At 47.9% G+C, this 22,308-nt stretch overlaps 8 protein-coding genes across 8 annotated transcripts; 3 read left to right on the top strand and 5 right to left on the bottom strand.

Moving 5' to 3' along the window:
* Nucleotides 1-237: 237 nt before the first annotated feature.
* On the bottom strand, nt 238-2,870 carry N7473_012962 (uncharacterized protein; the record flags this gene model as incomplete). Its single annotated transcript, XM_057158901.1, has 4 exons — nt 1,555-2,870; nt 1,077-1,503; nt 740-1,028; nt 238-684 (listed from the first exon to the last, which is right to left on the bottom strand). Exons 1-4 carry the CDS (start codon nt 2,459-2,461, stop codon nt 238-240), a joined length of 2,070 nt encoding a protein of 689 aa, XP_057002855.1. The 5' UTR covers nt 2,462-2,870.
* Nucleotides 2,871-3,521: 651 nt separating this feature from the next.
* On the top strand, nt 3,522-4,658 carry N7473_012963 (kinase-like domain-containing protein; the record flags this gene model as incomplete). Its single annotated transcript, XM_057158902.1, has 1 exon — nt 3,522-4,658. One exon carries the CDS (start codon nt 3,522-3,524, stop codon nt 4,656-4,658), a length of 1,137 nt encoding a protein of 378 aa, XP_057002856.1.
* Nucleotides 4,659-5,552: 894 nt separating this feature from the next.
* On the top strand, nt 5,553-7,522 carry N7473_012964 (GMC family oxidoreductase; the record flags this gene model as incomplete). Its single annotated transcript, XM_057158903.1, has 4 exons — nt 5,553-5,896; nt 5,952-5,981; nt 6,042-7,423; nt 7,476-7,522. The coding sequence occupies 4 exons, from the start codon at nt 5,553-5,555 to the stop codon at nt 7,520-7,522; spliced, it is 1,803 nt and encodes a 600-aa protein (XP_057002857.1).
* An 886-nt stretch (nt 7,523-8,408) lies between these two features.
* Nucleotides 8,409-9,065, top strand: N7473_012965 (uncharacterized protein; the record flags this gene model as incomplete). Its single annotated transcript, XM_057158904.1, has 1 exon — nt 8,409-9,065. The coding sequence occupies one exon, from the start codon at nt 8,409-8,411 to the stop codon at nt 9,063-9,065; it is 657 nt and encodes a 218-aa protein (XP_057002858.1).
* Nucleotides 9,066-9,402: 337 nt separating this feature from the next.
* Nucleotides 9,403-10,042, bottom strand: N7473_012966 (uncharacterized protein; the record flags this gene model as incomplete). Its single annotated transcript, XM_057158905.1, has 2 exons — nt 9,403-9,812; nt 9,910-10,042. 2 exons carry the CDS (start codon nt 10,040-10,042, stop codon nt 9,403-9,405), a joined length of 543 nt encoding a protein of 180 aa, XP_057002859.1.
* Nucleotides 10,043-10,621: 579 nt separating this feature from the next.
* N7473_012967 (putative MFS transporter) lies at nt 10,622-12,579 on the bottom strand (the record flags this gene model as incomplete). Its single annotated transcript, XM_057158906.1, has 8 exons — nt 10,622-10,666; nt 10,729-10,867; nt 10,934-11,364; nt 11,441-11,756; nt 11,826-12,027; nt 12,082-12,180; nt 12,235-12,322; nt 12,382-12,579. 8 exons carry the CDS (start codon nt 12,577-12,579, stop codon nt 10,622-10,624), a joined length of 1,518 nt encoding a protein of 505 aa, XP_057002860.1.
* Nucleotides 12,580-17,883: 5,304 nt separating this feature from the next.
* Nucleotides 17,884-18,260, bottom strand: N7473_012968 (uncharacterized protein; the record flags this gene model as incomplete). Its single annotated transcript, XM_057158907.1, has 2 exons — nt 17,884-18,023; nt 18,107-18,260. The coding sequence occupies 2 exons, from the start codon at nt 18,258-18,260 to the stop codon at nt 17,884-17,886; spliced, it is 294 nt and encodes a 97-aa protein (XP_057002861.1).
* A 1,667-nt stretch (nt 18,261-19,927) lies between these two features.
* N7473_012969 (RAD52 DNA repair protein RADC) lies at nt 19,928-22,289 on the bottom strand. The gene is made up of 6 exons (XM_057158908.1): nt 22,257-22,289; nt 21,885-22,185; nt 21,742-21,828; nt 21,495-21,674; nt 21,259-21,439; nt 19,928-21,210 (listed from the first exon to the last, which is right to left on the bottom strand). Exons 1-6 carry the CDS (start codon nt 22,262-22,264, stop codon nt 20,216-20,218), a joined length of 1,752 nt encoding a protein of 583 aa, XP_057002862.1. The 5' UTR covers nt 22,265-22,289; the 3' UTR covers nt 19,928-20,215.
* Between the last annotated feature and the right edge of the window lie 19 nt (nt 22,290-22,308).

Raw genomic sequence — 22,308 nt, forward strand, 5'->3', positions numbered from 1 at the left:
AATTTTGTGCCTTTTTGAATAAGAGTTAGAATCACCTTCATTGGTCAGGAGCGTTTTTAGAATTGAAATTAGAAGCCAAAGAGTCATGCGTCACCCCTGTCCCACCTATCTCTATAATCTCAAGCCCGTAAACCCCTCGAGAATGGCGTGCGTGTCAAACAAAATCTCCTTGTCGAGTGTATGTATATCCGAGATTTGAGTGCGCGAACTCCCGGTGATTCGATAATTGCTTGAGTCCTAAATCATAGTCCAATCACTTGCCGAAGTCCCGAGGTCAACATTGATTGCCCAGGACAGCAGATCAAAATTCTCATAATCCTCAAGATTGATAGCATCGATTTCCTCATACCCACCGGAGGAGCTGGCGACTTTAGGTGTCAAAATTGACATTGGGCTCACATCAGTGTTTATCGTGATGTCGGGCGTTTCCAGAGAATTAGACGTTGCAAAATTGTCTATGATCTTGTCCAACTTCTCCGTAATGGCCTTTGCAGCCTGCAAGCAGAATACTTGGTTTCTTTCCCGGGGACTGGCCACACTTTCCAACTGCGAAGCCAGCACTGAAATGTTCCGAATGAGCGCCGAGGTCTTGATGCCAGGCGGAAGACTCTTCAAAGGATCTTGTGCGAGATTTTCCAGTGCAGCCAAAAGAGCTGCAGCAGAAGACAAGCCACAAGAGAGAAGCTTCATGATGTCAGCTATATGGAAGGGGGATAGATGGTGAGGTAAAAGTACGTACGATCTCAGGTAAATCGTTAAAGGTGAAAGCACCTTTGCTGCGAGAATTTCCCAGCTGCACAACTGTCTCCAGTATATCTGCAGACACATCAAGCAACTCTGGAATCGGCGAGGAACTATCTTCCCCCAGAACGAGGTATATTTGAAAATGTATTTGGAGATAGGCCAGGTGAACCTTCGCATTCATATAGCAAACGGTAAGAGGTATGTCAGACTTCCAACAAGCCTGGCTATACCGTAGGTGGGGAAGCAAATTATCCCAAGTCTGACGGCACCGCAAAGACAAATCCCTAGTAATTTGTTAGTAGATATTCAATCTATCCAATCGGTCGCTCTACCTCAACTTCGAGGAGTCGGCTGCCTCTGATGCTTGAAATTGATATTCAATAATTTCTTCCCGAAACTGACTCAAGATATAGCGTAGTCGAGCATATGTTGCTGCCCTGTATTTTCCATCTGTATTCCAGCCATCCTCCGTCAATCGACTTTTGAATGCCTCCAATTCCTCGGGGCTCTCAGCAAACAGCTCATCGTCCGATAAATCAAGGGGGAGATTGACATCGACATATTGGGCCGTAATTCGAGGGGGAAGATGAAAAACCAGGCCGAACATTTTCTCGAGATAATATTCAGTGACGAAACATCTTCTTCGGCATTCTGCAAGAAAAAATGGTGTCTTTTTGGGGGAATATGTTTCTTCCCGATTCAAGCCCAGGGCCAATAGATCAGTCGCGAGATCACCTACCAATCGCCACACACCAAGGCCTGAGAAACTTAGTATTCGAATATCATAAATACAGGAGCGGTATAACTTACTCGCATCTCCTTCAAGAAATGATAGCAATTGCACATTTTCATTTGCTAACCATATCATAAGGTCGGTTGACTGAGGAGCAAGGTCCCGAGCCAGTTGTAAGCTCAGCTTGCTATACCAAACCATGTCTTGGACAAATGAGTCATCCTTGTCTTCTTCTCGGTCAACAAAAAAGAGCGACGCGCGTGCAGTCATGGTGTAGAAAAGACCGAGCGTCTCCACCCGAAGGTTTGTGCCACAGAACAAGGAGCAGAAACCGTGCGAATCCAAAGATGGTGGAATGACAACCTCTGTGGAGGAGGAACGAAGCACAGCCTCTGGGACTTCAGATACGTCGCCAAGCTCGATTCGCTCTTCGGTTTCTCCAAGAATGTTGCCTGAAGATACCAAATCGGCTCGGACCGTTTCCAATAGGCGGAGAACGACCGGCTTCGGTACGAGCGCATTTTGCTTGAAACAATAATATTGGTGAATAGACTTTTCAATGACGGGAAGATACTTCAATTGAGCCACAATCTCCTTCATGGTGGCTAAGTGAGCATGGTATGCTTTGCTGCCGTGGGACCCAGGCGTTGGAGTCTGTGGCAGTGCGTCGCTGGAGACGCTCGACATGAACGGCCATGTGTGAAATTTGGGAGCGCCAGCTGCGGACCGGCCAAGACGGCCTTTAGAGCTTTTCCTGCTCCATGGTGGTGCAGCATGGCTTGATCGCGGTAGCGTCGGCACGGTGGGCCTGTGTCCAGTCGGGTTTTTGGTAAGAGGTGCAGGATGATAGTAGCATCGAGAGTCGAGCCCGCGGCGCTGACAGGAAGCACAAACTGGTTTCCTATGATCACATCGAGTTTTTCTCTCTCGGCAAGGCTCACAGGAGGCCGGGGCACGATTGCGTCTGGTTATGGGCGTCGACATATCCAAAATGCAAGGAGGCTTGTGACGTTGCCCGTACCTCCGGGTCACAATAACGACCCACTCGGATGAGAGCTTGGGGCTTCGTTGGGCTCGCTTTCCTGGCCCTCTTTTAGAGCAATTTAGGTGATTCGGTGACAAAATCAATCTTGATCAAGTATCTTCGTCCATTTATTTGGGATATTGAGTCCCAAGGAGCTGCTGAGGAAGAGTCGTCGCTGTCAGAGACCTATCACGTGACTTTAGTCCGTTACAAGACCGGTAAGTTTGTTTGTATCGGACTTGTATCGGCATAACTGGTCATCAGGTGAAATGGTAGGCATACTTCTTCCACTTTCTTGTTGGGCTGGGGTGACGAATTTTTGTATATGTATGGAAATTCAACATTTGAGGTTTGTTGTGTCAAGGATTTTGAGAGTGAAATTAATTAACTTCCAGTGGGGCGACCACTTATAATGTACCTACCACCTACTCGAACTAGTGCCGTTCGCTTCCACTCCTCCCAACCTTGCAACTGCAGTCACCCAAAGTACTCGATTCCTGGCCCCGTAAGATGATTATTCATATGCTATACAGCAAGAACAGACTCACTACATCGCAAATGGCAAGGGTCGCGCCGGCACGGGTTGATCCTCTCAGGCGTTGAGCTTATCGCCGTCCAAAGTCTTCGTAGGAATGGTCGTACAGCTGCGGCTACACCTATCCTATGGAGAAGCCGGGGTGGTGAGGGGGAGGTCAGACACCTTTTCGGTCTTACTACGCACAATCATGGTACCCCGGAATGGTAGCGGTCAAAGATAATCACTAGGCACTGAGTTGGACGCTGACCATCCGGCTCCCTAGACTCAGTATCAATTTGGCGCTAAACTACTTCGGGACCCCGACACCGTTTTTATGCATCATGTATCAAATTTTTCCTCACTGCACCACTAATACAGTATCCGCGATTGAGCCGTGACAGACATTCATAAATTGCGTAGTCTCTTGAAAAATTATCACACTGCTAGCACATGTTTCATCAGTCACCTCTTCCCATCTCTTATCGACTAAAGATCAAAGCAAGATGGCCGCCTTGACTCCCGTTGCTGTGACACTTTCTGAGGACAAAGTACCGACTAAAGAGAATGTACGGGACATTATCGGCACCTTCTTGGCTGAAGAATGGCCATCTGTGGATCCAGAGACCTTAACCATGTTATACCATGCATCGTTTGCCAACGCCCACTGTCCTGTGGAGCGATCGAAGCCTGCTGCTGGTACACCTACTGAGCCCTTGAAGGTGTTCATCAAATTTCATAATGACACCGGGGGCAGCCTCGAAATCTTCAAGCCTCTGGCACCAACAAAGCATGAGGAAGCACTTCTCTGCTATGAGTACGGTAAGACTGGACTAGGACCTAAAGTCTATGGATTCTTCAAGACACGGGATGGCACACTCGGTAGAATCGATGAGTTCCTGGACGCACGTAACATGGAACCAGAGGATGTTGAGAATTCGGCTATTCGAGCGGATGTTGCTAAAGCACTGGCAACGTTTCATGTTTTGCAGACATCACTAGAGAAAAAGGCTGTGAAATCATACTACGAAGCTGTCATCAGCGGACTCAAGAATTACCACATGATGGACAAGTTGAAGGCGCTTGGGAAGGAAGGAGGGGTCACTATCGACAAACTAGTTGAGTATGACTTTGGGAGGCGGCTGAGAAGTGTGGTGGACAAGCTGGAATCCATAGGAGGAAAAACAGGATGGTGTATTCACGACATCCAATTCATGAACGTGATGGTGAAAAATAATCCGAAGGACGGGGAGAGTAAAGTCACCCTGATTGACTTTGAGTTCGTGATGCAGAACTACCGAGCATTTGACATTGGTGGGCACTTCATGCAAAAGATGTTCAAGTGGTTCGACGAGGAGAGCAAGATAGCAGGCTGCAGGAAATATACCGAGGAGGAGAAAAGACACTTTTGTGACGAGTATGCCAGACAGTGGAACAAACTTACAGGTGATGAAGATACCGGGGCTCAAGTATTCCTGGAATCCGAATACGGATATCTGTTGGCCATCACTTTTGACATCCATAACATGCTTTGCTTCATGGATGAACAAGATGACAAGGATCGCTTGAATCTGCTCGGACTAAACAAGCTGTTCGATGAGTTTGTGGATCAGTATGCCAAACTAAATTTAAAAGATTCATAATCAAACGAACGCATGTGCTCTCTTCTATTCTTCTGATTTCTTATGCCTCTTCTTTTGGTCCAAGCGTTGGTGTGCTCCGAATCTCAATGTATTTGGGCGTGAGCGGAATAGTCATGTCAATAATTCCGGTACCAAGGACTCATTCATTCATCTTAAAGTCAATTGTATTCACGCGGATAAATACTCTGTTAGGCATTATTATAGTGTAAAGACAATACCGGTAATTACGCAAAATCTATGCTGCGTTATTATATCATGTGATTAGGGTTTGAAAGAGTATCTCCGTGTTCCTGGACATGGAAGGCAATAACGGTCCGCACTATAATAAGGACCTACCTAGACTTGACCTAAATGGGCCATCTGTATACAGTATAGCCAAGATCCACATCAGGCCTATGAACTGTACTAGGGACAAGGTAGCAGTGAACACGAAGGCAACAGTATGATCCATTTCCGTAAATGGAGTATTTAGAAAGCCAATTCTGAAGAACGCAACGGAGTGCTGAAACTCGAGAACCCAAAATTAGATGGGCCTAACCTTGGTTTCGCGCTCGGGGACAGCCGCGAACCGGCAAGCGGGACCAGAGTGAGTGGAGCCGGCCGGCCACGCTTAATTTTGGAGCGAGAGTCGCAAGATTAAGACATATCCTACTTCCCTGTCCAGCGGTTTTTCAAGGGCAGATGAGACATGAGCTAATGTGCCTCGAAATGGTAAGGGGCTAGTGTAAAGAAGGGCTTAGCTGCTTTAAAAGCAATAACATTAAAACCTTGTTTGTGGTCGCTTGATAGTTCAATAGATCTATGCAGCTGCGCTAATCACGCTAATCCCTGCATGCCAGGGAAGCTACCTTCTTTCCAAACTCCCAGGCCTGGCTTACGTTTACCACCTCCGTAATGCTGCTCAAGGTAGTATCTGTACTCCTGGCACTCCAGGCAGGTGCCGTCCATTCATATGTGATCGGAGACAAAACTTTTGACTATGTCGTTGTGGGTGGTGGCACTAGCGGAAGCGTCATTGCAACTCGTCTTGCCCAGCATTTTTTCACGGTCGCCTTAGTCGAAGCCGGAGGCCTGTACGAGTTCGAGTCTCTCTCAGCTGTCCCTGCAGCCGATGTACTCACAGCAGGATCGGATCCTAACACGAAGTCAGTGGTTGATTGGGGTTTTGTGACGAGCGGTCAACCTGGCGCAAATAGACGCGCGATACATTATGCTCGGGGCAAATGTCTGGGAGGGTCGTGAGTGATCGCTTCACAAGATTATGGATGAGACCCTAGCCTAACCTTTCAATAGGTCTGCGTTGAACTTTATGATTTACCAGCGGTCAGGAATTTACTCGCGATCAGCCTTCGATAGGTCATCCGCTAATTTTCCACTATACAGGCCGACCCGCGGCTCAATGCAAGAATGGGCCGACGCTGTCAACGATGATAGCTACACTTTCGACAACACCCTCCCGTACTACAAACGCAGTGCCCACTTCACGGTTCCGAACACTAAGCTTCGAGCTTGCAATGCGACAACAGGATTCAATGCAGATGCATTCAACTCCAACGGCGGCCCTTTGCAAGTATCATACTCAAATTATGCCCAGCCATTCTCATCTTGGATGAATCTCGGCATGCAGGCGATCGGGATCAACGAGACCCAGGACTTTAACTCGGGCACCTTGATGGGCGGGCAATACTGCTCATCGACAATCGATTCGTCGACTGAGCTTCGCAGCAGCTCGCAGGCATCTTTCTTGGCCTCCATCAAGCCTCCGACCCTAACGACATATTTGAAAACGCTTGCGAAAAAGATTGTGTTCAACGAACAAAAGAAAGCGACTGGTGTGCAGGTGAAGGGCGTATTCGGGAACACATTCACACTTTCAGCCTCAAAAGAGGTTATTCTCTCCGCCGGCGTGTTCCAGTCTCCGCAGCTGTTGATGGTATCAGGCGTCGGCCCAGCAGATGAGCTGAACAAACATGACATCAAAGTCGTTGCCGACCGGCCAGGTGTTGGTCAAAACATGTGGGACCATCCGTTCTTTGCGCCTTCGTATCGTGTACAGGTCGACACTCTTACCAAGATCGCGACAAACCTTATCTATGCAGCTGTTCAGCTCTTGAATGGGGTAGTAGGGAGATCGGGCCCTTTGACGAACCCCGTCGCTGATTACCTAGCCTGGGAGAAGATCCCGCAAGCCTTACGCTCGAAATTCACCCAGAAGTCTCAATCCGCTTTGGCTGAGTTCCCAGTGGACTGGCCCGAGGTTGAATACATCTCCGGTGCAGGCTATATTGGCAATGTCTCCAATCTGCTGTCTGATCAGCCGAAGGATGGATATCAGTACGCCTCTATCCTGGGCGTTCTGGTCGCGCCCTTGTCGCGTGGCAACATTACGCTTAATTCTTCCAAGACTGAGGACCTGCCAATCATCAACCCCAACTGGCTCGATGACCCAACTGACCAAGAAGTCGCGATTGCCACGTTCAAAAGAATGCGCGAAGCATTTCAGAGTGAGGCGATGGCACCCGTGGTCATAGGACAAGAATACTACCCCGGTCTTCAAGTCCAGAGTGACGGTGAGATCCTCGAATACGTCAAAAACAACGTCATGACTCTTTGGCACGCGGCTTGTACGTGCAAGATGGGCAAGTCTGACGATGCGATGGCTGTGGTGGATTCCCAGGCACGAGTTTATGGTGTGCAAGGACTACGTGTTGTGGATGCGAGCGCATTCCCTTTCCTACCGCCGGGTCATCCCCAATCAACCGTTTGTAAGTTCCCTCACTTGAACTATGGTTACCATTATCTCTAACCTCTATGCAGACATGCTTGCTGAGAAGATCTCAGATGCGATTATTCAAAATTCTTAAATCAGAAAAGCTGGCGAATGCAAGATGTATGGATAGGGCGTGCTTGACTAAGTTTTTGTATAGTTGGAATCATTGCCTTGACAGCGGTGCAGCATATTCCTAAATGATCATTTCTAATTATTCTTTCGTAAACTTCCCAATCTTACTTCTTCATTGGGGGACGTATTCCAATCTTAGAGAACCTCAACATAACAAGCACATGCACAAAGAGAATTGCTATTGGGCTACGAAAAGATGGTGCGCGCTGTAAGACCCACTGGAGGCTTTCACATAACTCCTTTGTGTTTCTATCCACTTTCCTGTCGGGCTAGGAAAAAGGCGAATGAACTGATAATCTTTAGGCTTTGACCATTGACGGCACACCCCTCAATGCCACTTTCATGAAAGTATCTCAAGGTAAACTCATCCCTCTACCACTCAGCTCATAAATCAAAAACGAAAGATCAGGAGATGAGGCTAATTTGAAGTTCTCGAACATGCCTTACGATTCTCTAGTGGTACGATTCTGCTAGTTTAGGTCAATATTGTTGACAGAGCCAACAGGGATTCAGCCGGAAGTTATTTGACTGTAAACCTATGTATTCATCTCTTGAAACTTACATGTTAATATTGGCTTTCAGTCCCCCCTGCTTTGAGAGTTATGCATCAACAATTGGTTGTTAATGAGCACCTGATAGAATAAGACAATGCTTGGTCTCTTTATGTGCCTCCATCGTATGTAAAAAGAAATGAGACCGTCTGCAGACCTAGAAGATTCATTCATATCTCATATTGTAGGTAGGACTTTACAATCCAAACTCCCTGAGCTATTTGACTATCCTAAACTGTTTTACAAAACAAGACTGTCTTACCATAGTCAATTCTGCACACATTGAACTAGATTTACATGGCTGGCCTTCAAAAAGACCAGCTCGACTCTGTGATCTCGACGCTTGCAAGGAAGCGGGGCATTTTGAATATCGACTATGCGGTCATGGGCGGTGCTGCAGTCTGTCTACTTGCGAATGATCCAACTAGAATAACCGAAGACGTGGACCTTGTCATTCATGTCGACCATCGCGGGGTCACGGCAGATCGATTAACCTCCTTGCTTATCGACAACTTTCAATCTGATTTCGCTCCTGTTCTCCAGTTCAGACATGGTATCCCAGGATACAAGCTGAGTTTGCCTGGGGGAGATGTTCGGCTTGTGGACGCGGAGGTGTTCGACTATCAGAGTTGGCCCCGGCAGCCGCAGTACAACATTCCATCTTCTACCCGCCGATCGATGATTGTGAATGGGCAAACGGTCAAAACACTTAGTCATGAATGGATCTTTCGAGAAAAGACCTTATCGCAGCACCAGCGAGAAGGCTCGCCGAAAGGGTTGATCGACATCAGGGATATAAACAGAATGATTCCGATGTTAAACCCAGGAAAACCAGAGCTTGATTTTGATCGCGATATTAGGTTGGAAAGCGCGTTACCAAACCTTCTGCAAAAGAGACCACTACTTGGAGCGCGGTTGAAGGATCTTGTGAAAAGTAACATGGTCTTTAGCTAATTAAGGAGCTTCTCTGCTATCAATCACAGATTTTAGTTTCTTATTATCTAGGTCTAGAATGCGAACTCAACCGATGAAGGAGGAAATCCAGCCAGTCATTTCATTTTCTATCAAATAGCCAAGTTGGAGCACCACTTATATCATGAGACATTTCTTTGCCTGATCCAGGTCGTTTTGTGACACGTCGATTAATAGCCCCATGGTTTTCCTCATAAATTCGGCCAAAAGTCGTGCTATACCAGGTCGCAGCGCGTCGATCATCAGAGTTTTCAATGATATCTGTGCCAAGTGCCAGATAACCCACTATCGTTGATATCCACGCTCTTAATAACACGCTCTAGGTCGTAATCCTCCAGAGACTTTCACTGTCTAGGCCCTCCTCGTCTAACACGGACTTGACAAAGCTTTCCACTAATGCCTGCTCCAGCGGATACAAGATATTCCCGTAGATATTGTAATCGGTAGGGTCCACGGTCTCACTTGTTATGGTGCTGGGCAAGTTGGAATGGGAGAACGAATTCGGTATTAAGAAAAGCTGCTCCATCCTCTCAGGAAGTTCCGCCGGATAGTCGAAGGTCCGGGAGGACTGGTCAAGGCATTTGTAGCCACTGTGAATTTCTTCCAGCGCCTTTTCAGGATCAGGGAGTGATTCTAGAATCTCAGGGGCCGGATTGCGATTGGGAGTGGCCGGTTTAAACCCAGAATCTAGAAGCTTTCGTGTGGCAAGCTCGAAATCTTCGTCTCGTACTACCAGAATATGGATCTAGATCAAAAGGAAGAGAGAGCGGGGGAGACATGATCAGCGACCGAGAAACCCCTGATTTAGCATATGAAACCTACTTACCCCAACCAGAATCGGGACACCAAGATGTGCCAGTGCAAGAGGCCCTCACACTACAACTGGGGAGAGGTTCAAGAACACGACAGACTTTCACAGCTGCCGGACTCGGACCAGTTTGGCGCAGGTTTCCGAACATTGCGTGCTATCATTGACGACGAAGTTATCAGGGGAAAAGTGCAGTGGAAGCCAGCTCAACTTTCAGACTGTGGAGTGAGTCGCTTCTTGTCCTTTCTCGCTAACTCTGAGTGTCATGCGATTACTGCAACTTCGCAGGGGATCCGAGAGGAATAAAGACCTTCCTTTGGTTCTGTTAGGGTGTGTAAGTCAGACAGGAGAGAGAAGAAGCTAAGGAGAAAATTAGTATCTGAAATAAATCGAGAGATCGTAGAGTCGACTTATATCAAAACCAAAAAAGAGCTTCGGCACGTGTGGAGTCCCGTCTTCCCAACTTACTGTACTGCCCGGCACATAGTAAAGTTTTAACGAAGTAAAATGCGCGTCTTTTCAGATTTTCTGGTGAGTTCTCTTCAGCCCCTCTAGGAGGAGGTCTTAAAATAAGTTTGATTTCGTTTTAGCTACTGTTTGATGTTCATGCAGTGGCGTAGACAGCTCTTTCACTAGACCGTATCTAAGTTTCTCTTTGTCTGTTGGTTTAGCCATGAAATGTACCTATCGCTGATTTTGATTGAATGCTGCGTGTATGCTAGCTCTAATTTTACAGGACATAACGGAAGGCTTTGTTATCAAGCTCGGTTTGATCCTGCATAAATCATCAGTTGCTTGCCAATGCGAATCAAACATTTAGGCCAATGAGATACTTACCAGCATTCCATTCTCCACACCATCGCCCTCCGACTCTTGACTTTCAACTGCTGCACGATCGCGTCGCTTGTTCTCGAGGTACATGTATAAGTACAGCGCAACAATCGAAACTGTCTTGACCGCGTATCCAGCAAGCATTCTAATAATTAATTAGTCAGATAATTCCGATACTCGTGACCAGACAAATACTATTAGAAAAACTCACGCAATATAAGCGCTGTGGTATCCAGGCGCCTCGCTGTCTTTGAATGTCTGTGGGCCAATGATATTGCCAACGCAGTACCCAGTAAACAGCAACGCGCCGGTAACCTGCTTCTTGGTGTAACCAGCAATATTAGAGCTGACAATTGTCAGACTCATGCTGAAGCCCAGACCCTGGAAATAGCAAAGCCAAAGGGCCACGAGGCGGCCCCATTTATTCGAGTTGGGCAGACCAACCAGCAAGCCGGATCCCAAGATGCAAGTCAAATTGGCGATGATCATGCATGCACTGCGTGAATGAAATCTGTCTGCGTATTTGGTCGCAATCCACCCGCCAGTTATCAGGGTGAGGAAATTGACTGCACCACCAGGGATCTGGAGGTATTGGGTGCCGAGGGTATCGAAGCCGAAGGTGCCGACGATAATCGAGGTGAACTGAAAGAAAATATTAGTGGTGTTTATGGTAAGCAATGTTATGGACCGTATAGTCGGTTAAGAAAATTAAACGTACACTTGTCAAAGCCGAGTTGGGCACCTGGGCACCCACAGCCATGATGAAGAGCAGCCATGTCTTCGGGTCTCTGGCTGCTTGCCAGACTTGATACCACTTGAATTTGGGACTCTTGACACCCTGTCGGTTGATCGCGACGCGGTCGACAGCAATCGCGCGCTCCCGCTCGGACAGGAACTTGGCAGTTGATGGCAGGTCGGGGAGTAGCCACAGGGCGAAAATACCAGTGACGACGGAGAAAGCGCCAAAAATGAGGAAGACATACATCCAGCGAGGCAGACCCGTAGAAATGTGGCCGACAGCATAGCCGATAAGGCTATCATGGTAAATCAGTGTGGGTTCTCAAGCCTGCAATGATATACTCTAGAAAGGAGCTTATACGCACCCGCCAAACATAGTCGCAATACCGTTCGTGCAGTAATACGATTCCAAACGCAAGGGCTGCTCACGAGTAGTGTACCACATACTCATCATGAGGACAAAGCCTGGGTTGACGACGGCTTCGACGAGGCCGAGAAGGAAACGATTAATGGCAATGCCAGCAAAGTTGTGACATGCCGGTGTGGTCATGAGCAGGCCACCCCATACTGTGCTTGAAGGTTAGAATCCTTCCGATAACACCAAAGCTTTGTATTCTTTACTTATCGTCGTGCCTCCGAGAAACTTTCCGACCGGCAGCTTCTGGAAAGCCAGGCCGGCTGGCCACTGGGCAATCAGGTAGCCGAAGTAGAAGATAGAACCTGATAATGTAAGCGACTGTTCCCTCTACATAAGTACAAGCGCAGAAATCTTACTCAGCCACGAATAATCCTGTCCTTTCAGATGAGTCCCTTGCTTGAGACCGTACACGGAGGCGAAGTTGATGCTGTTTTTGTCCAAATACTGCATGAAGTTAGTCTTCGCAAAGTCCAATACACTCCCACTCCACGTCTTCTCCGTACCTGAATCATATAGATAACGAACAAAAGGGGAATCAGTCGTCTATCAATTTTTCTCAGAGTCTTCTTTGCCTCCTCTGGTGTATACTCGAGCCCTCGGTTCTGGCGGTAAAACTCGTAATTTTCATCACGGTCTGATGACGCCGTTGTCGACAGTGCTGGCGAAGTCGCAGCCTCGACTTCTTTCTCGAATTCCACCATCTTCTGAGTTAATCAGAAAATCCGAAGATAAGATAATAGTCGTCTTGCCAGGCTTAAACGTGGCGGACTGTTGATAGATTTTGCACAGACAAGGGGCGGGTGGACTGCATCCAGTTCTTATAAAAAAAAATCAAACATCTTCAGGGCCCCCCAGGCCATGTGGAGAACGAGACATGTACGCCATCGACCCCACAAGCGATATCAGGGGAGATACAACATAAGACGTGGAAGCGAGAAGACGGGTGGGGAGTCGTGTTGACGTCGAGTCTTGAACGGCAGGTGGGCGACATAATTGGATGATGGGCGTTAGCGACCGCGGAGCTGTACGGCTTTCTCTGAGAAATGAGCCTATTAAGACTGACGGAGCTATATTTGCTTTCGGCATTTTGACAGGAGAGATTAAGCCGGTTAAATTGTTGATTAGTGTGGTCCTAGTGGAAGTTTGGCGGTGGTGCGCGTGGTGGAGGTAATCACGACATCGCTGCACCGATTGCGTGGCGAGCAGTCCAGTAGAACCTGTCGGGAGCCACAACAATACGGGATTTTGCCGAAGACTTCGCAAGGTAGAGAATATTTTGCTTCACAGAGGGTCAGGAATTACGCGTTTTTCTTTAAGCTCTCATCGACCTGCTGGATATCTCTTGTTCAGGTTTAATCAACACTTGGCTCGTGCCGGCTTATGCATGTCCATGGAGGGAGGACCTTGGCATCACAGCTTCAAAGAGTCCTATATTTTACGACGCCATCAGCCTAAGAAATTTTGAAAATCAGGACCAGAAAGCTGTAGACTTGACTCCCTTCCTCATGCAGTTTGTACCATATTGCTCGGCCTGGAATTCTGGTGGGTGCATGTTGGCAAGCACCTTTTCGGTGGATTTAGGAAATATAGAGCACATACCTGAGGCTTATAAAGGAGTAAGAGGATCGCCATAGATAAAGCGATAATTAATTACTAAAGAACATAAGAGTCTCTGGTGATATTGAACTGTAACGGTAGTAATTGGAGAGTCCGAAATAAGGCCAAATCTGGGTTTTCCTATACGCTTGGTGAGATGGGGTTTCCTGCTTGCTCGGTATCTAATGTAGGGAACCTGCGGGATGGGTACGGAGCGTAAATGTCAAGATACCGATGGCACTGAAGCTAGCAGAGCCCCTCATCACTGCTGTAAAAAGGTCGAACAATAGTGCAAGATGATGAATATTAGAAAGGGCAAGGTTAATAATGAGTACTTCGTCACTCATTGTTCAACAAGTCAAAGGGCACAATGAAGAGCGATGTAGAACCCGTTGGACCCTCTAAGGAACTCCAAGATTTCAAGGCTTATCCAGGTCGTGATGGACTCCGACTACCCAAACATCGTCTATGCTTTCCAAAGGTTCGGAAGTATAGCTGTCCACATCTAAGATGGACCAATCAGGCCGACATGTTCCATTAGAAAGAACTACGCTCAATGAATGGTGGGGTGAACTCTATCGAGGTAAACTCAAACAGGTGTTTATTTGGAACAGCCCTTTGCAAGCCGTCGAGAGCAAGAAAGCCGTTCTCTTGCCGAAATCCCAACCCAGATAGCTACATCATTCCACAAGCTCGCGGGTCTTGCGAGTTTATGGGCACTCGACAGCAGACGCAGCCAAACATCAAGACCGTATCTCTACCCACTCTCCCGGGCGATCCTTCACGTCTAGAAAGGCCAGTTCCGGCACTATCAATATGTTTTGTGGGACCGGAAATGCAAAGAGAAAGCCGGTGCGGACCACTGGATCCCTGCATGATATTCGCTCGTGCATATTCCTCTCGAGTCGTGACCACAAATAATGAAATGCCGGTGTATCTCTTTGCTCTCAGGATGTGCATGCCTGTAGTGGTCAGAGAAGGCAACCGGGATCGTGAAATGGGTTGCGTTGAGTCCACCGACAGGCTCGAATGCCGGGCGCTCACTAGGCTGAAACACTTCTAGATGGGTAATATGGGTGGGTGAGTTAGGCGGCTGGCAATCGGATCACGATCTGGCCCCCGGGGTTAGCCGTTGAGAACGCCATTCTGGCAGTGATTAAATTAATACATTCAAGTATCTCGGGGAAGTGTTTCCTGCTTCCGGCAGGAAGTACGAGAGGTCGAATTAGATCCACTTTTTGATGCAGAAGTACTGTTTTTAAGATACATAGCGAACTCCAACTTTTCTAGCTGGCCGTTGAGAACGATATGCTGGCAGTGATTACTTAAGTATCCCGGGGAATTGTTTCCTGCTTCCGGCGGGAAGTACAGGATATCAATTTAGATCCTCTTTTGGATGCAGGAGTACGGTTGTCCAAGATAGCGAACTCTAACTTTCCCAGCTTTTGACTTGGCCAACTTGATTGCAGCAAATATTATTTGGAGCATTCTGGGCTCGATTCCGAAGAAAAATGACTCACTCGCTGTCCCAGATTGATCAGACGTGTCAATCAGCTCGCTAAGAAAATGTTGACAAAAGTACCAGAACACAGGCAAACAGAGGACAAAAGGCCGTGCACACCTCTCCAGCTGGGAGAATAGGACTTGAAAAGTACATAGGTCTCGCAACCGGGTTCCCTGAACTTCCGGCTGTAATCTGAAAAGCTAATCAAGGCCGGGACTGGCGCTTCTGTATGCCATTCTATTGACCGTGCAAAAGCAACTACTGTGGAAAGTACCGAGACGATTGCACAAATTTTCGTAGAAAATCTGGTATGTCCCAGATCAATCGTCTAGCTGGGTTCCGTTTTCATTTGCAACAATAGCCCGCACGATCATGCAGAAATCGCTGGCGCTGTCGCTAGCAGGGGTCTCGCCATCCCCTGCTTTCTGTCAAGTGTTATGTGCGGAAACAGAGCTGGGTCATCACTCTTAGGCCATGAAACAGGATATTGATAGCAATCATTGAATTCACCGTCAACCTGAGAGACCCGCTAGTCGAGACGAGCCTAGCTGTCTATTTTTGTCCTTCATAGGATATACTATGACACTTCAATTTCCATCGTCTGTCGATTGGACTATCTGATCATTTGTCGACTCACTTGTCGACGACCCGCTTGTCGATGACGACCCACTTGTCGATGACAACCCACTTGTCGACTCACTTGTCGAGTCGTCTCTCTACAAATCTGCCGAGTTTATTTTCTTTGATCTGATATTGAAATGGATCCGAAAAAATGGAATCCCACAAAACCACTCCATCGGTAAAACGATATAACAGGGAATGAAAAATAGAAAAAATTCTGACGTGTGAAGTACCGTACTTTTGTTCCCCAAGAAAGGCCTGCTAATCTAGTAGTAGCCCTGGACCTGGCTCTCTTACCCCTGACCACCTCACCAACTCACTCATGTTCGTGGTCATCTGGTCAAAACTCCGAACGGTTCCCTGTATAAGGCTATAATGGTTCGACGTGAGCTTAATTGCCCCCGCTTCTACGTCATCTCAGAAACCATTTCCGACTTGCATACCTTCATGTCCCATTAAGTCGCGTTCCTGATTTAAGCGACTTCTTCCGAGCGTGACCCATCATCCCCTATAAGCTGGCATTTGCGTACTCTGAAGATATTTACAGAAATGCATGTCCAAAAATAATAACAATGAAGGACGACTGCCCGGATGACCTTAGGGTTCAGATCCGGCTTAACATGATGATTCCAACATTATGATTGAGCGGAAATGAAGAGTGGGTACTTGGGGTGTGAGGCTCTGTAAAGGGGTAGCCCACAACATAGGACTGTATGTCAGATAGACCCAAAGTAGATTTCTTCGTGGGACTGACTGCACGTTTGGATCCTCTACCTGCGCTTCTCCCATGAGTCTACCAGTAATTCACATAGAAAATAATTTTCGAAGGTCATGGGCCCCGCCCGCAGGGCTATTCCATAAACAATAGTCGCGAATGTGATCTATCAAGTCATCATGCGACCCGGATATCAATTCGTCATCCTCGGGGGCTTCAGTATCCATTGCCGCAATTGAGTGCGAGAAACTACACGCCAGAGCATCCCATCTGACTTTTTTTCGTACTCGGTAAGAATAGATTTGTGCCCTGTTTACCTGTCGGATAACGCCTGCGGACTACAATGGCAAATAGCTAGGGACCCGTAGACCATCCCGACGGGCCGACCCTTCCCCACCATTATTATTTGCTCGAAACGGGGCGCCACGCTGATCGGTCACAGGGAAACAGGATTTACTCAGATAGGACAAGCGACTCAACGCATTCCTCTTGTTTGGGGCGCCTAAAGCAGCGATATACGTTGTGACGCACAGCTCGGTTCGAGGAACCTTGTGGGCACTGACGCAAAGGGAGGGCAGAGGAAGACGATCTTGTTTTAGATTTTATTTGTGTACATTTGAGTTCTCAGGACGACTGTGGCTAACAGGTGTAGCCAAAAAAAAAACGCGACTTTTAGAACGTGGCTAAGTGGGGCGGACGTACCTTAGCCTACCGCTGCTACCATCGCTTTTACCATCCCCTTTACTATCCCCTTTACCATCCCCGTTACCATCCCCTTTACCATCACTTTTACCATCCACCATTACTATTCGTCACCGATCCCTCTGCATAGAATTTTATCAATCCTTCGGCTTTCTGGGATAGGACCTGTGTTTTCTATTCAAACAGGAACATAACCAAGGTCACCAGTTAGCTCCGCCACGTCTCCCTAGTGCAGTGCCGGGGATCTAGTTCGGGAAGTCTATTTCTACGGTCCCTACCAATAGAAAGTACCTTTCTTACTGTATTTAACTCACTAAAAGAAAAGAAAATACGGAGTTTTATGGAAAATAAGACTGCCGATTTGATTCCGGTGGAGGTGTCTCATCTATGCCACCGTATCTAGCACGGAAGCCTCATCTATTGCTCATTCCCTCTCGGGCTTCGCCGGCCTAGGAGGATCCACACCACCACAGCCGCGGGTGGGCACGTCGATCATCCTGTTGGTCAACTGTCGTTTTCCCAATAGCTCCTAAATCCGCCAGGTCTTTGTATAAGCCCGTTACATAAGGATTTTGCCACGCACGGCATTACGCTAATCACTGTTATTACGCTAGACACGGTCGCATCTTCCCGGGCCAAGTTTACAGTAATACCTGCGAGCTAAAACGTCGTACCTGCGCCTCGAAGTGGAAACGTATCGATCCTTGACTATACCCCGTATAACGAACCCTTTTCTCCGAATCCACCTTTGAATAAGCGCAATAAACAATTTCCAACCCAATTCACCTGCTTCTATAAGGAGCTTTCTTTTTTTTCCGTATATCGCCTTCCATCGTAGGTCACGTTTCAAGCGTCCACTATAGAGTTTTAGTGCTGTTGGTCTGAAGCAGTTATCATTTGTCGGAAGCAGTAATTACCATCCGCAATATAGGGTCGCCGTCTTCGAACAAAACATCCCTCGCAGTTCTGGGGGTTTATGTCACCGGGGCTTCCAGTGGCTTGGTAGACTATGGTTGGCCGAGTAGAAGGAGTCAGTCCAGTGGCTCCGGCAGCATAGATATCGTGAACCTAGCAAGTAAATAGTACTCACCTGGAGCCCCACGCCAGTTGATGTCCTCATTGGAGTGATCCACAGAGCCCACGAGCTCTGGGTCAGAGACTAGCCCATAGTCCACTGTTACTTCTCTCGCAATACCACAAGCGTCGAGAAAGGCGGTCCATAGCCAGTTAAACAAACCGACCATTGTACTCAGATTGTCGAGTCCACGGATAACAATGTCCTTGAGAGAAATAAATTTCTGTGGCAAGCAAAGGAGCTCGTGGAGAAACCTTCAGGCTTTTTAAAGCATCCCCGGGCGACGTGGATTCCGTCTGGAAATATGATAGGGACTGAAACTGATCTCCTCCATACAGGTCATCAATATGTGTCATTATTCTTTTCTGTGGAAATAATTAAATAAAAACTGACTGTGCACCCGGAACCATGAACAATCACGTTGACGTGCACTGGCTTGTTACCATTTCTGGATTGCACATTTACGTGCAGTTCCCAATTTGGGATAGCGTATAGATAGAAGACTAACTCGTGCTGGCGACCGGAAGGCCACGAGTGTCCTCCAAGACTAGGTAGACACTTCCACAATAAGTTTTTTCTTACAGTCCACTTTTGGCAGGAGTTGAGATCCTCGGGTGGTTAGTTGTGAGGGAGCATAAACGCTAATCAGTCTTTTCTAATGAACAAGGCCGAGTTTCGAGATCCACTTGAGACATCAAAATCAAGTCGAGTAATATCCCGGGGCGCTTGCAATAGATATCTTTCGCCGACTTTGGGACGATCATTGATATTGCTCGCTGTGGGCGCTCAGGCCCAGGGCGCATAGGCGGGTCCAACCCTAGCCCTAACTTTTGATTCTACCGATTATTTCATTTGTTTTACAAAGAAGGTGGCTTCTTTGTTTCTATCTAGCGTCATTTGACAAGTCATCGGGGGTAAAGTCGGAATTGTCGTTAAGCTTGCTAGCTTGTTGATTGGGAGCCTAGAGGTATCTCAGTTGACAACCCGCTTATACCTATCACGATGGAGCTTATATCACTTTCCCCGGTATAATCAGAATCTTCGGGATTGACTAGTCGTCCGGGAGATTTCCCATTAGTGGAGGCCCTAGCGACCTCCGCCCCAGTCTCTAAGCTGAAGAAGGGACTGACCTCACTCGTGCGCGATTAGTAACTAAATCCAATTTGACACTTTCCTGGCACTGCTGGGTCCTGTCTGTTCTATATAGTACATAACGCTAGCTTCGGCATTCCGCGATCAGTGCCTGAATAGGTAGGTGGTCCTGGCCCTTGGAGAGATGCACTAGGGTGCCACTGATTTGGACTAGCGTAAGAATGATGGAGGGAAATGATGGAGGGAAAAGAAAACAAAATGCGCCCATCCTCACTTCAGGGCAACCCGGCTCCATAGTGAGTACTCTGCAAGGTCGTGAAGGTCGTGAAGATCGTGGAGGCCGTGCTGTGGAGGCTGTGAAGGGTCGGCTGTCGGGTTAATGCGCTCGTTACCTTTTGGCCCCATTCCAGCCTTCGATTCCTTTCTTTCCGATTCGGGGTCCGTGGTCGTTTTTCACGTTCCTCAGGCTCTCTTCCCCTGACTCACGAGTATGTTAGATAGATAAAGGATCACGGACTTCATGTATCCGTTTTTGAGTATCTGCGTTGAAAAATGACACTGGTGGAAAGGTTTTTGGCATATGTCGGGCATATGTATAGATCAACCATCACATGACTGATATTTATCAACATCTGAAAAGAAATTTGCCACGATCACAGGATACTAATCCCCTCGTTACTGGCAAGGAAAATCTTTCTACTACACGTTTACCCCTCGAAGCCTGTAGAAGTTTGGTAATTTGAATTCCGAAATCTAGATCTGTAATGAGACTAATGAAAGGTTCTATCGAAGGTCGACCTCGACCTCCTCCCTCAAACATCGAGACATAAACCGAGTCCAACCTCTCAATCTTAAAATAATGACGTACACCCCAACGCCCCCATTGTTTCCCAGCATGCTAACCATGCTATAACAATGACGCCTTGAGTAAGGGGGAAAACAAGCCGAGATACCGATAATGGCAAAATAATACCCGCTCATTGCATAACGATGCATCACCCCGTGATATTCAAAAAGCAAAATGGGGTATTCTTATTGCTGAGGAGGTCGAGGCGGTTGCTGATGCTGTTGTTGTGGCTGGCTATGTGCGCTATCTGCCATCCGGGGTCGCTTCGGGTCATTCGGGCCAGTAGGTGGAGGTGCGGTGGTGGGATTTGTGCCAGGTGAAGCATTGGCGTTGGTAACATCGCTCAATGGAGGGCGCTTGCCGTTGATATTTTGTGGAGGTACGCTAGCCCCACGGGTGACTGGGCCTGAGTTGGTGGCATTCTTCGGGTCGATATTCGGTCGGGTCAAAGGTTTGAAGGACGAAACAGATGGACCTCGAGATAATGGGCTGCCGAAACCACCTGGCTGACCTGCTGCGCCGCCAACTCGGTGCTGCATGTTCGTTGCAGGATTGACAAAGTCTTGTGAGCGTCCTTTCTCTGGGGCTGGTGAGACGCCATTTCCGGTTCTCACCACCGCGACGGTTTTGGTATGATCGATTCCGGCAGTTTTGCGGATAGATGGACTCTCCGCATGAGGATCGAATTGCGATCCAGGGATCGGTGCGGCGTTGGGGTTATCTCGCAGCTGATCAGCCGCCCGGGCCGAGAAGAACCCCACAGTTTGAGGCGGAGCCTGATTTGAGTTGTCTGGGTTGAATGTGGGTGCGGGCTCTCTTTTGATCGTAGGTTGTGCGTTGGCATTCGGCATTGGCTGAGGTGGGCCATTCGGTCGACCGTTGGGCATGTTATGTGGCGGGCCGGGTGCAGCCATCGGTCGTCTTTGATCAGGTATAGATGGGTTCTGTCGCGCGTTTGGTGGTAATGATTGTCTTGCAGCAGGGTTATTTGCATCGCTCCATCTCTCAGGTTTTGAAGGGGTGACGACATTCGAGTCGAATCGGCCTGGGGGTGGTGCTCTTTGAGGGAATGGGCGGTTCATAGGAGTCGGTGGTTGTTGAGGCTGCTCTGGTTCTATCACAATCTCGTCGGGATTTCCAGTATGTGTCACCACAAAGTCGGCTTCGTCGAAAAGATCACCTATATCTTGTCAGCGAAATCCAAGAGGAATTGGCCAGTGTAGCGTACTGCCAAATTCACCATCGCCGTCGAACGCTGTTGCATGGCTGGGGGCACTGCTTCTTGCAGGCTCAGTTGGACGTGGAAGAGGCAAGTCATCATCTTCCACCATTTTGATATTCGGAACGGGTTCTCTTTTTATTGGTGCAAAGTCCGGATGGCGGTGGAGGTCACTAACATCCCATCTAGCCTGTGGAAAAGGTAAGCAGGGACGCCTTCTTCTGGCCGACGGATAAAACACTCACGGGCCCGGTTTTTATCTTGGTGACCTTGGACAGATAATCTTTGTCATAAACGCAGTTACCCAAGACATTTCCGAAGTTCCTCAGTGCGCGTTTCAAAGCATCTGTTGTCCCTTCTTTCTTGGATTTCTCGAATGCAGCCGCTTTGCCCTTGCAATTCTCGATGTGGCCATAGCCAATGTCCTGCCAATTTATCAGCCGCTATTCTGAAAACCTTCGTGCCTTCGCATAGAAAGAGCATCATTCGTACCTCGTGAAAAGACCCATCCTTAAGCGTAACTCTCACAATAACCGATAGTCCAAGATTGACCTTTCCCGTGGTTTCATTCTCGTCAACCTAATCCACAGATGTTAGTCAAGCATTCACCCAGAAGCAATAACATGGCAACACACAAAATCAATATCAACCCTCTGAATTGAACTCGACCAGCCATTAAACCCAAACACCTCGTTTGCAAGGTTAATGCATTTATCCGCGGAGAGATAATGCACTTTCTGGCCGCCACCACCGGGTCGTGAAGAGATGTATTCGGGTCCAAGTTTCCTATCCAGACGTGCTTGGAGTGTGGCAATTTGCATAGCAGTGTACTCGCTCATCCGGCGTTCGGGTTCCTCGAAAGGGTTTGTAAGGACGGGACCCGGACCATTAGGCATCCTAATGGCCGCGGGGCCACCACGATGTTGGTCGCCGACACTGGAGAATACGCGATCAGTTTATGAGTCCATGAGGATCGCAGATTATGAGATTGGGGGTTTAATTCTCACGCTGGCATATTGTGTGGGTGTTGTTGTGTGTTTGATGATAGTGATGGAAGTG

Source organism: Penicillium subrubescens (genome assembly GCF_028828155.1).
Source record: "Penicillium subrubescens strain IBT 31985 chromosome Unknown utg000011l_segment0_segment0, whole genome shotgun sequence".
Taxonomy (NCBI): domain Eukaryota; kingdom Fungi; phylum Ascomycota; class Eurotiomycetes; order Eurotiales; family Aspergillaceae; genus Penicillium; species Penicillium subrubescens.

What these genes read in the sequence shown, in the direction of transcription:
- N7473_012969 (XM_057158908.1), bottom strand. An exon ending in AGAGGGTTGATATTGATTTT is followed by an intron (nt 21,829 to 21,884) that starts GTGTGTTGCCAT and finishes TCTGTGGATTAG; the next exon opens with GTTGACGAGAATGAAACCAC. An exon ending in CCAAGATAAAAACCGGGCCC is followed by an intron (nt 21,440 to 21,494) that starts GTGAGTGTTTTA and finishes CCTTTTCCACAG; the next exon opens with GCTAGATGGGATGTTAGTGA.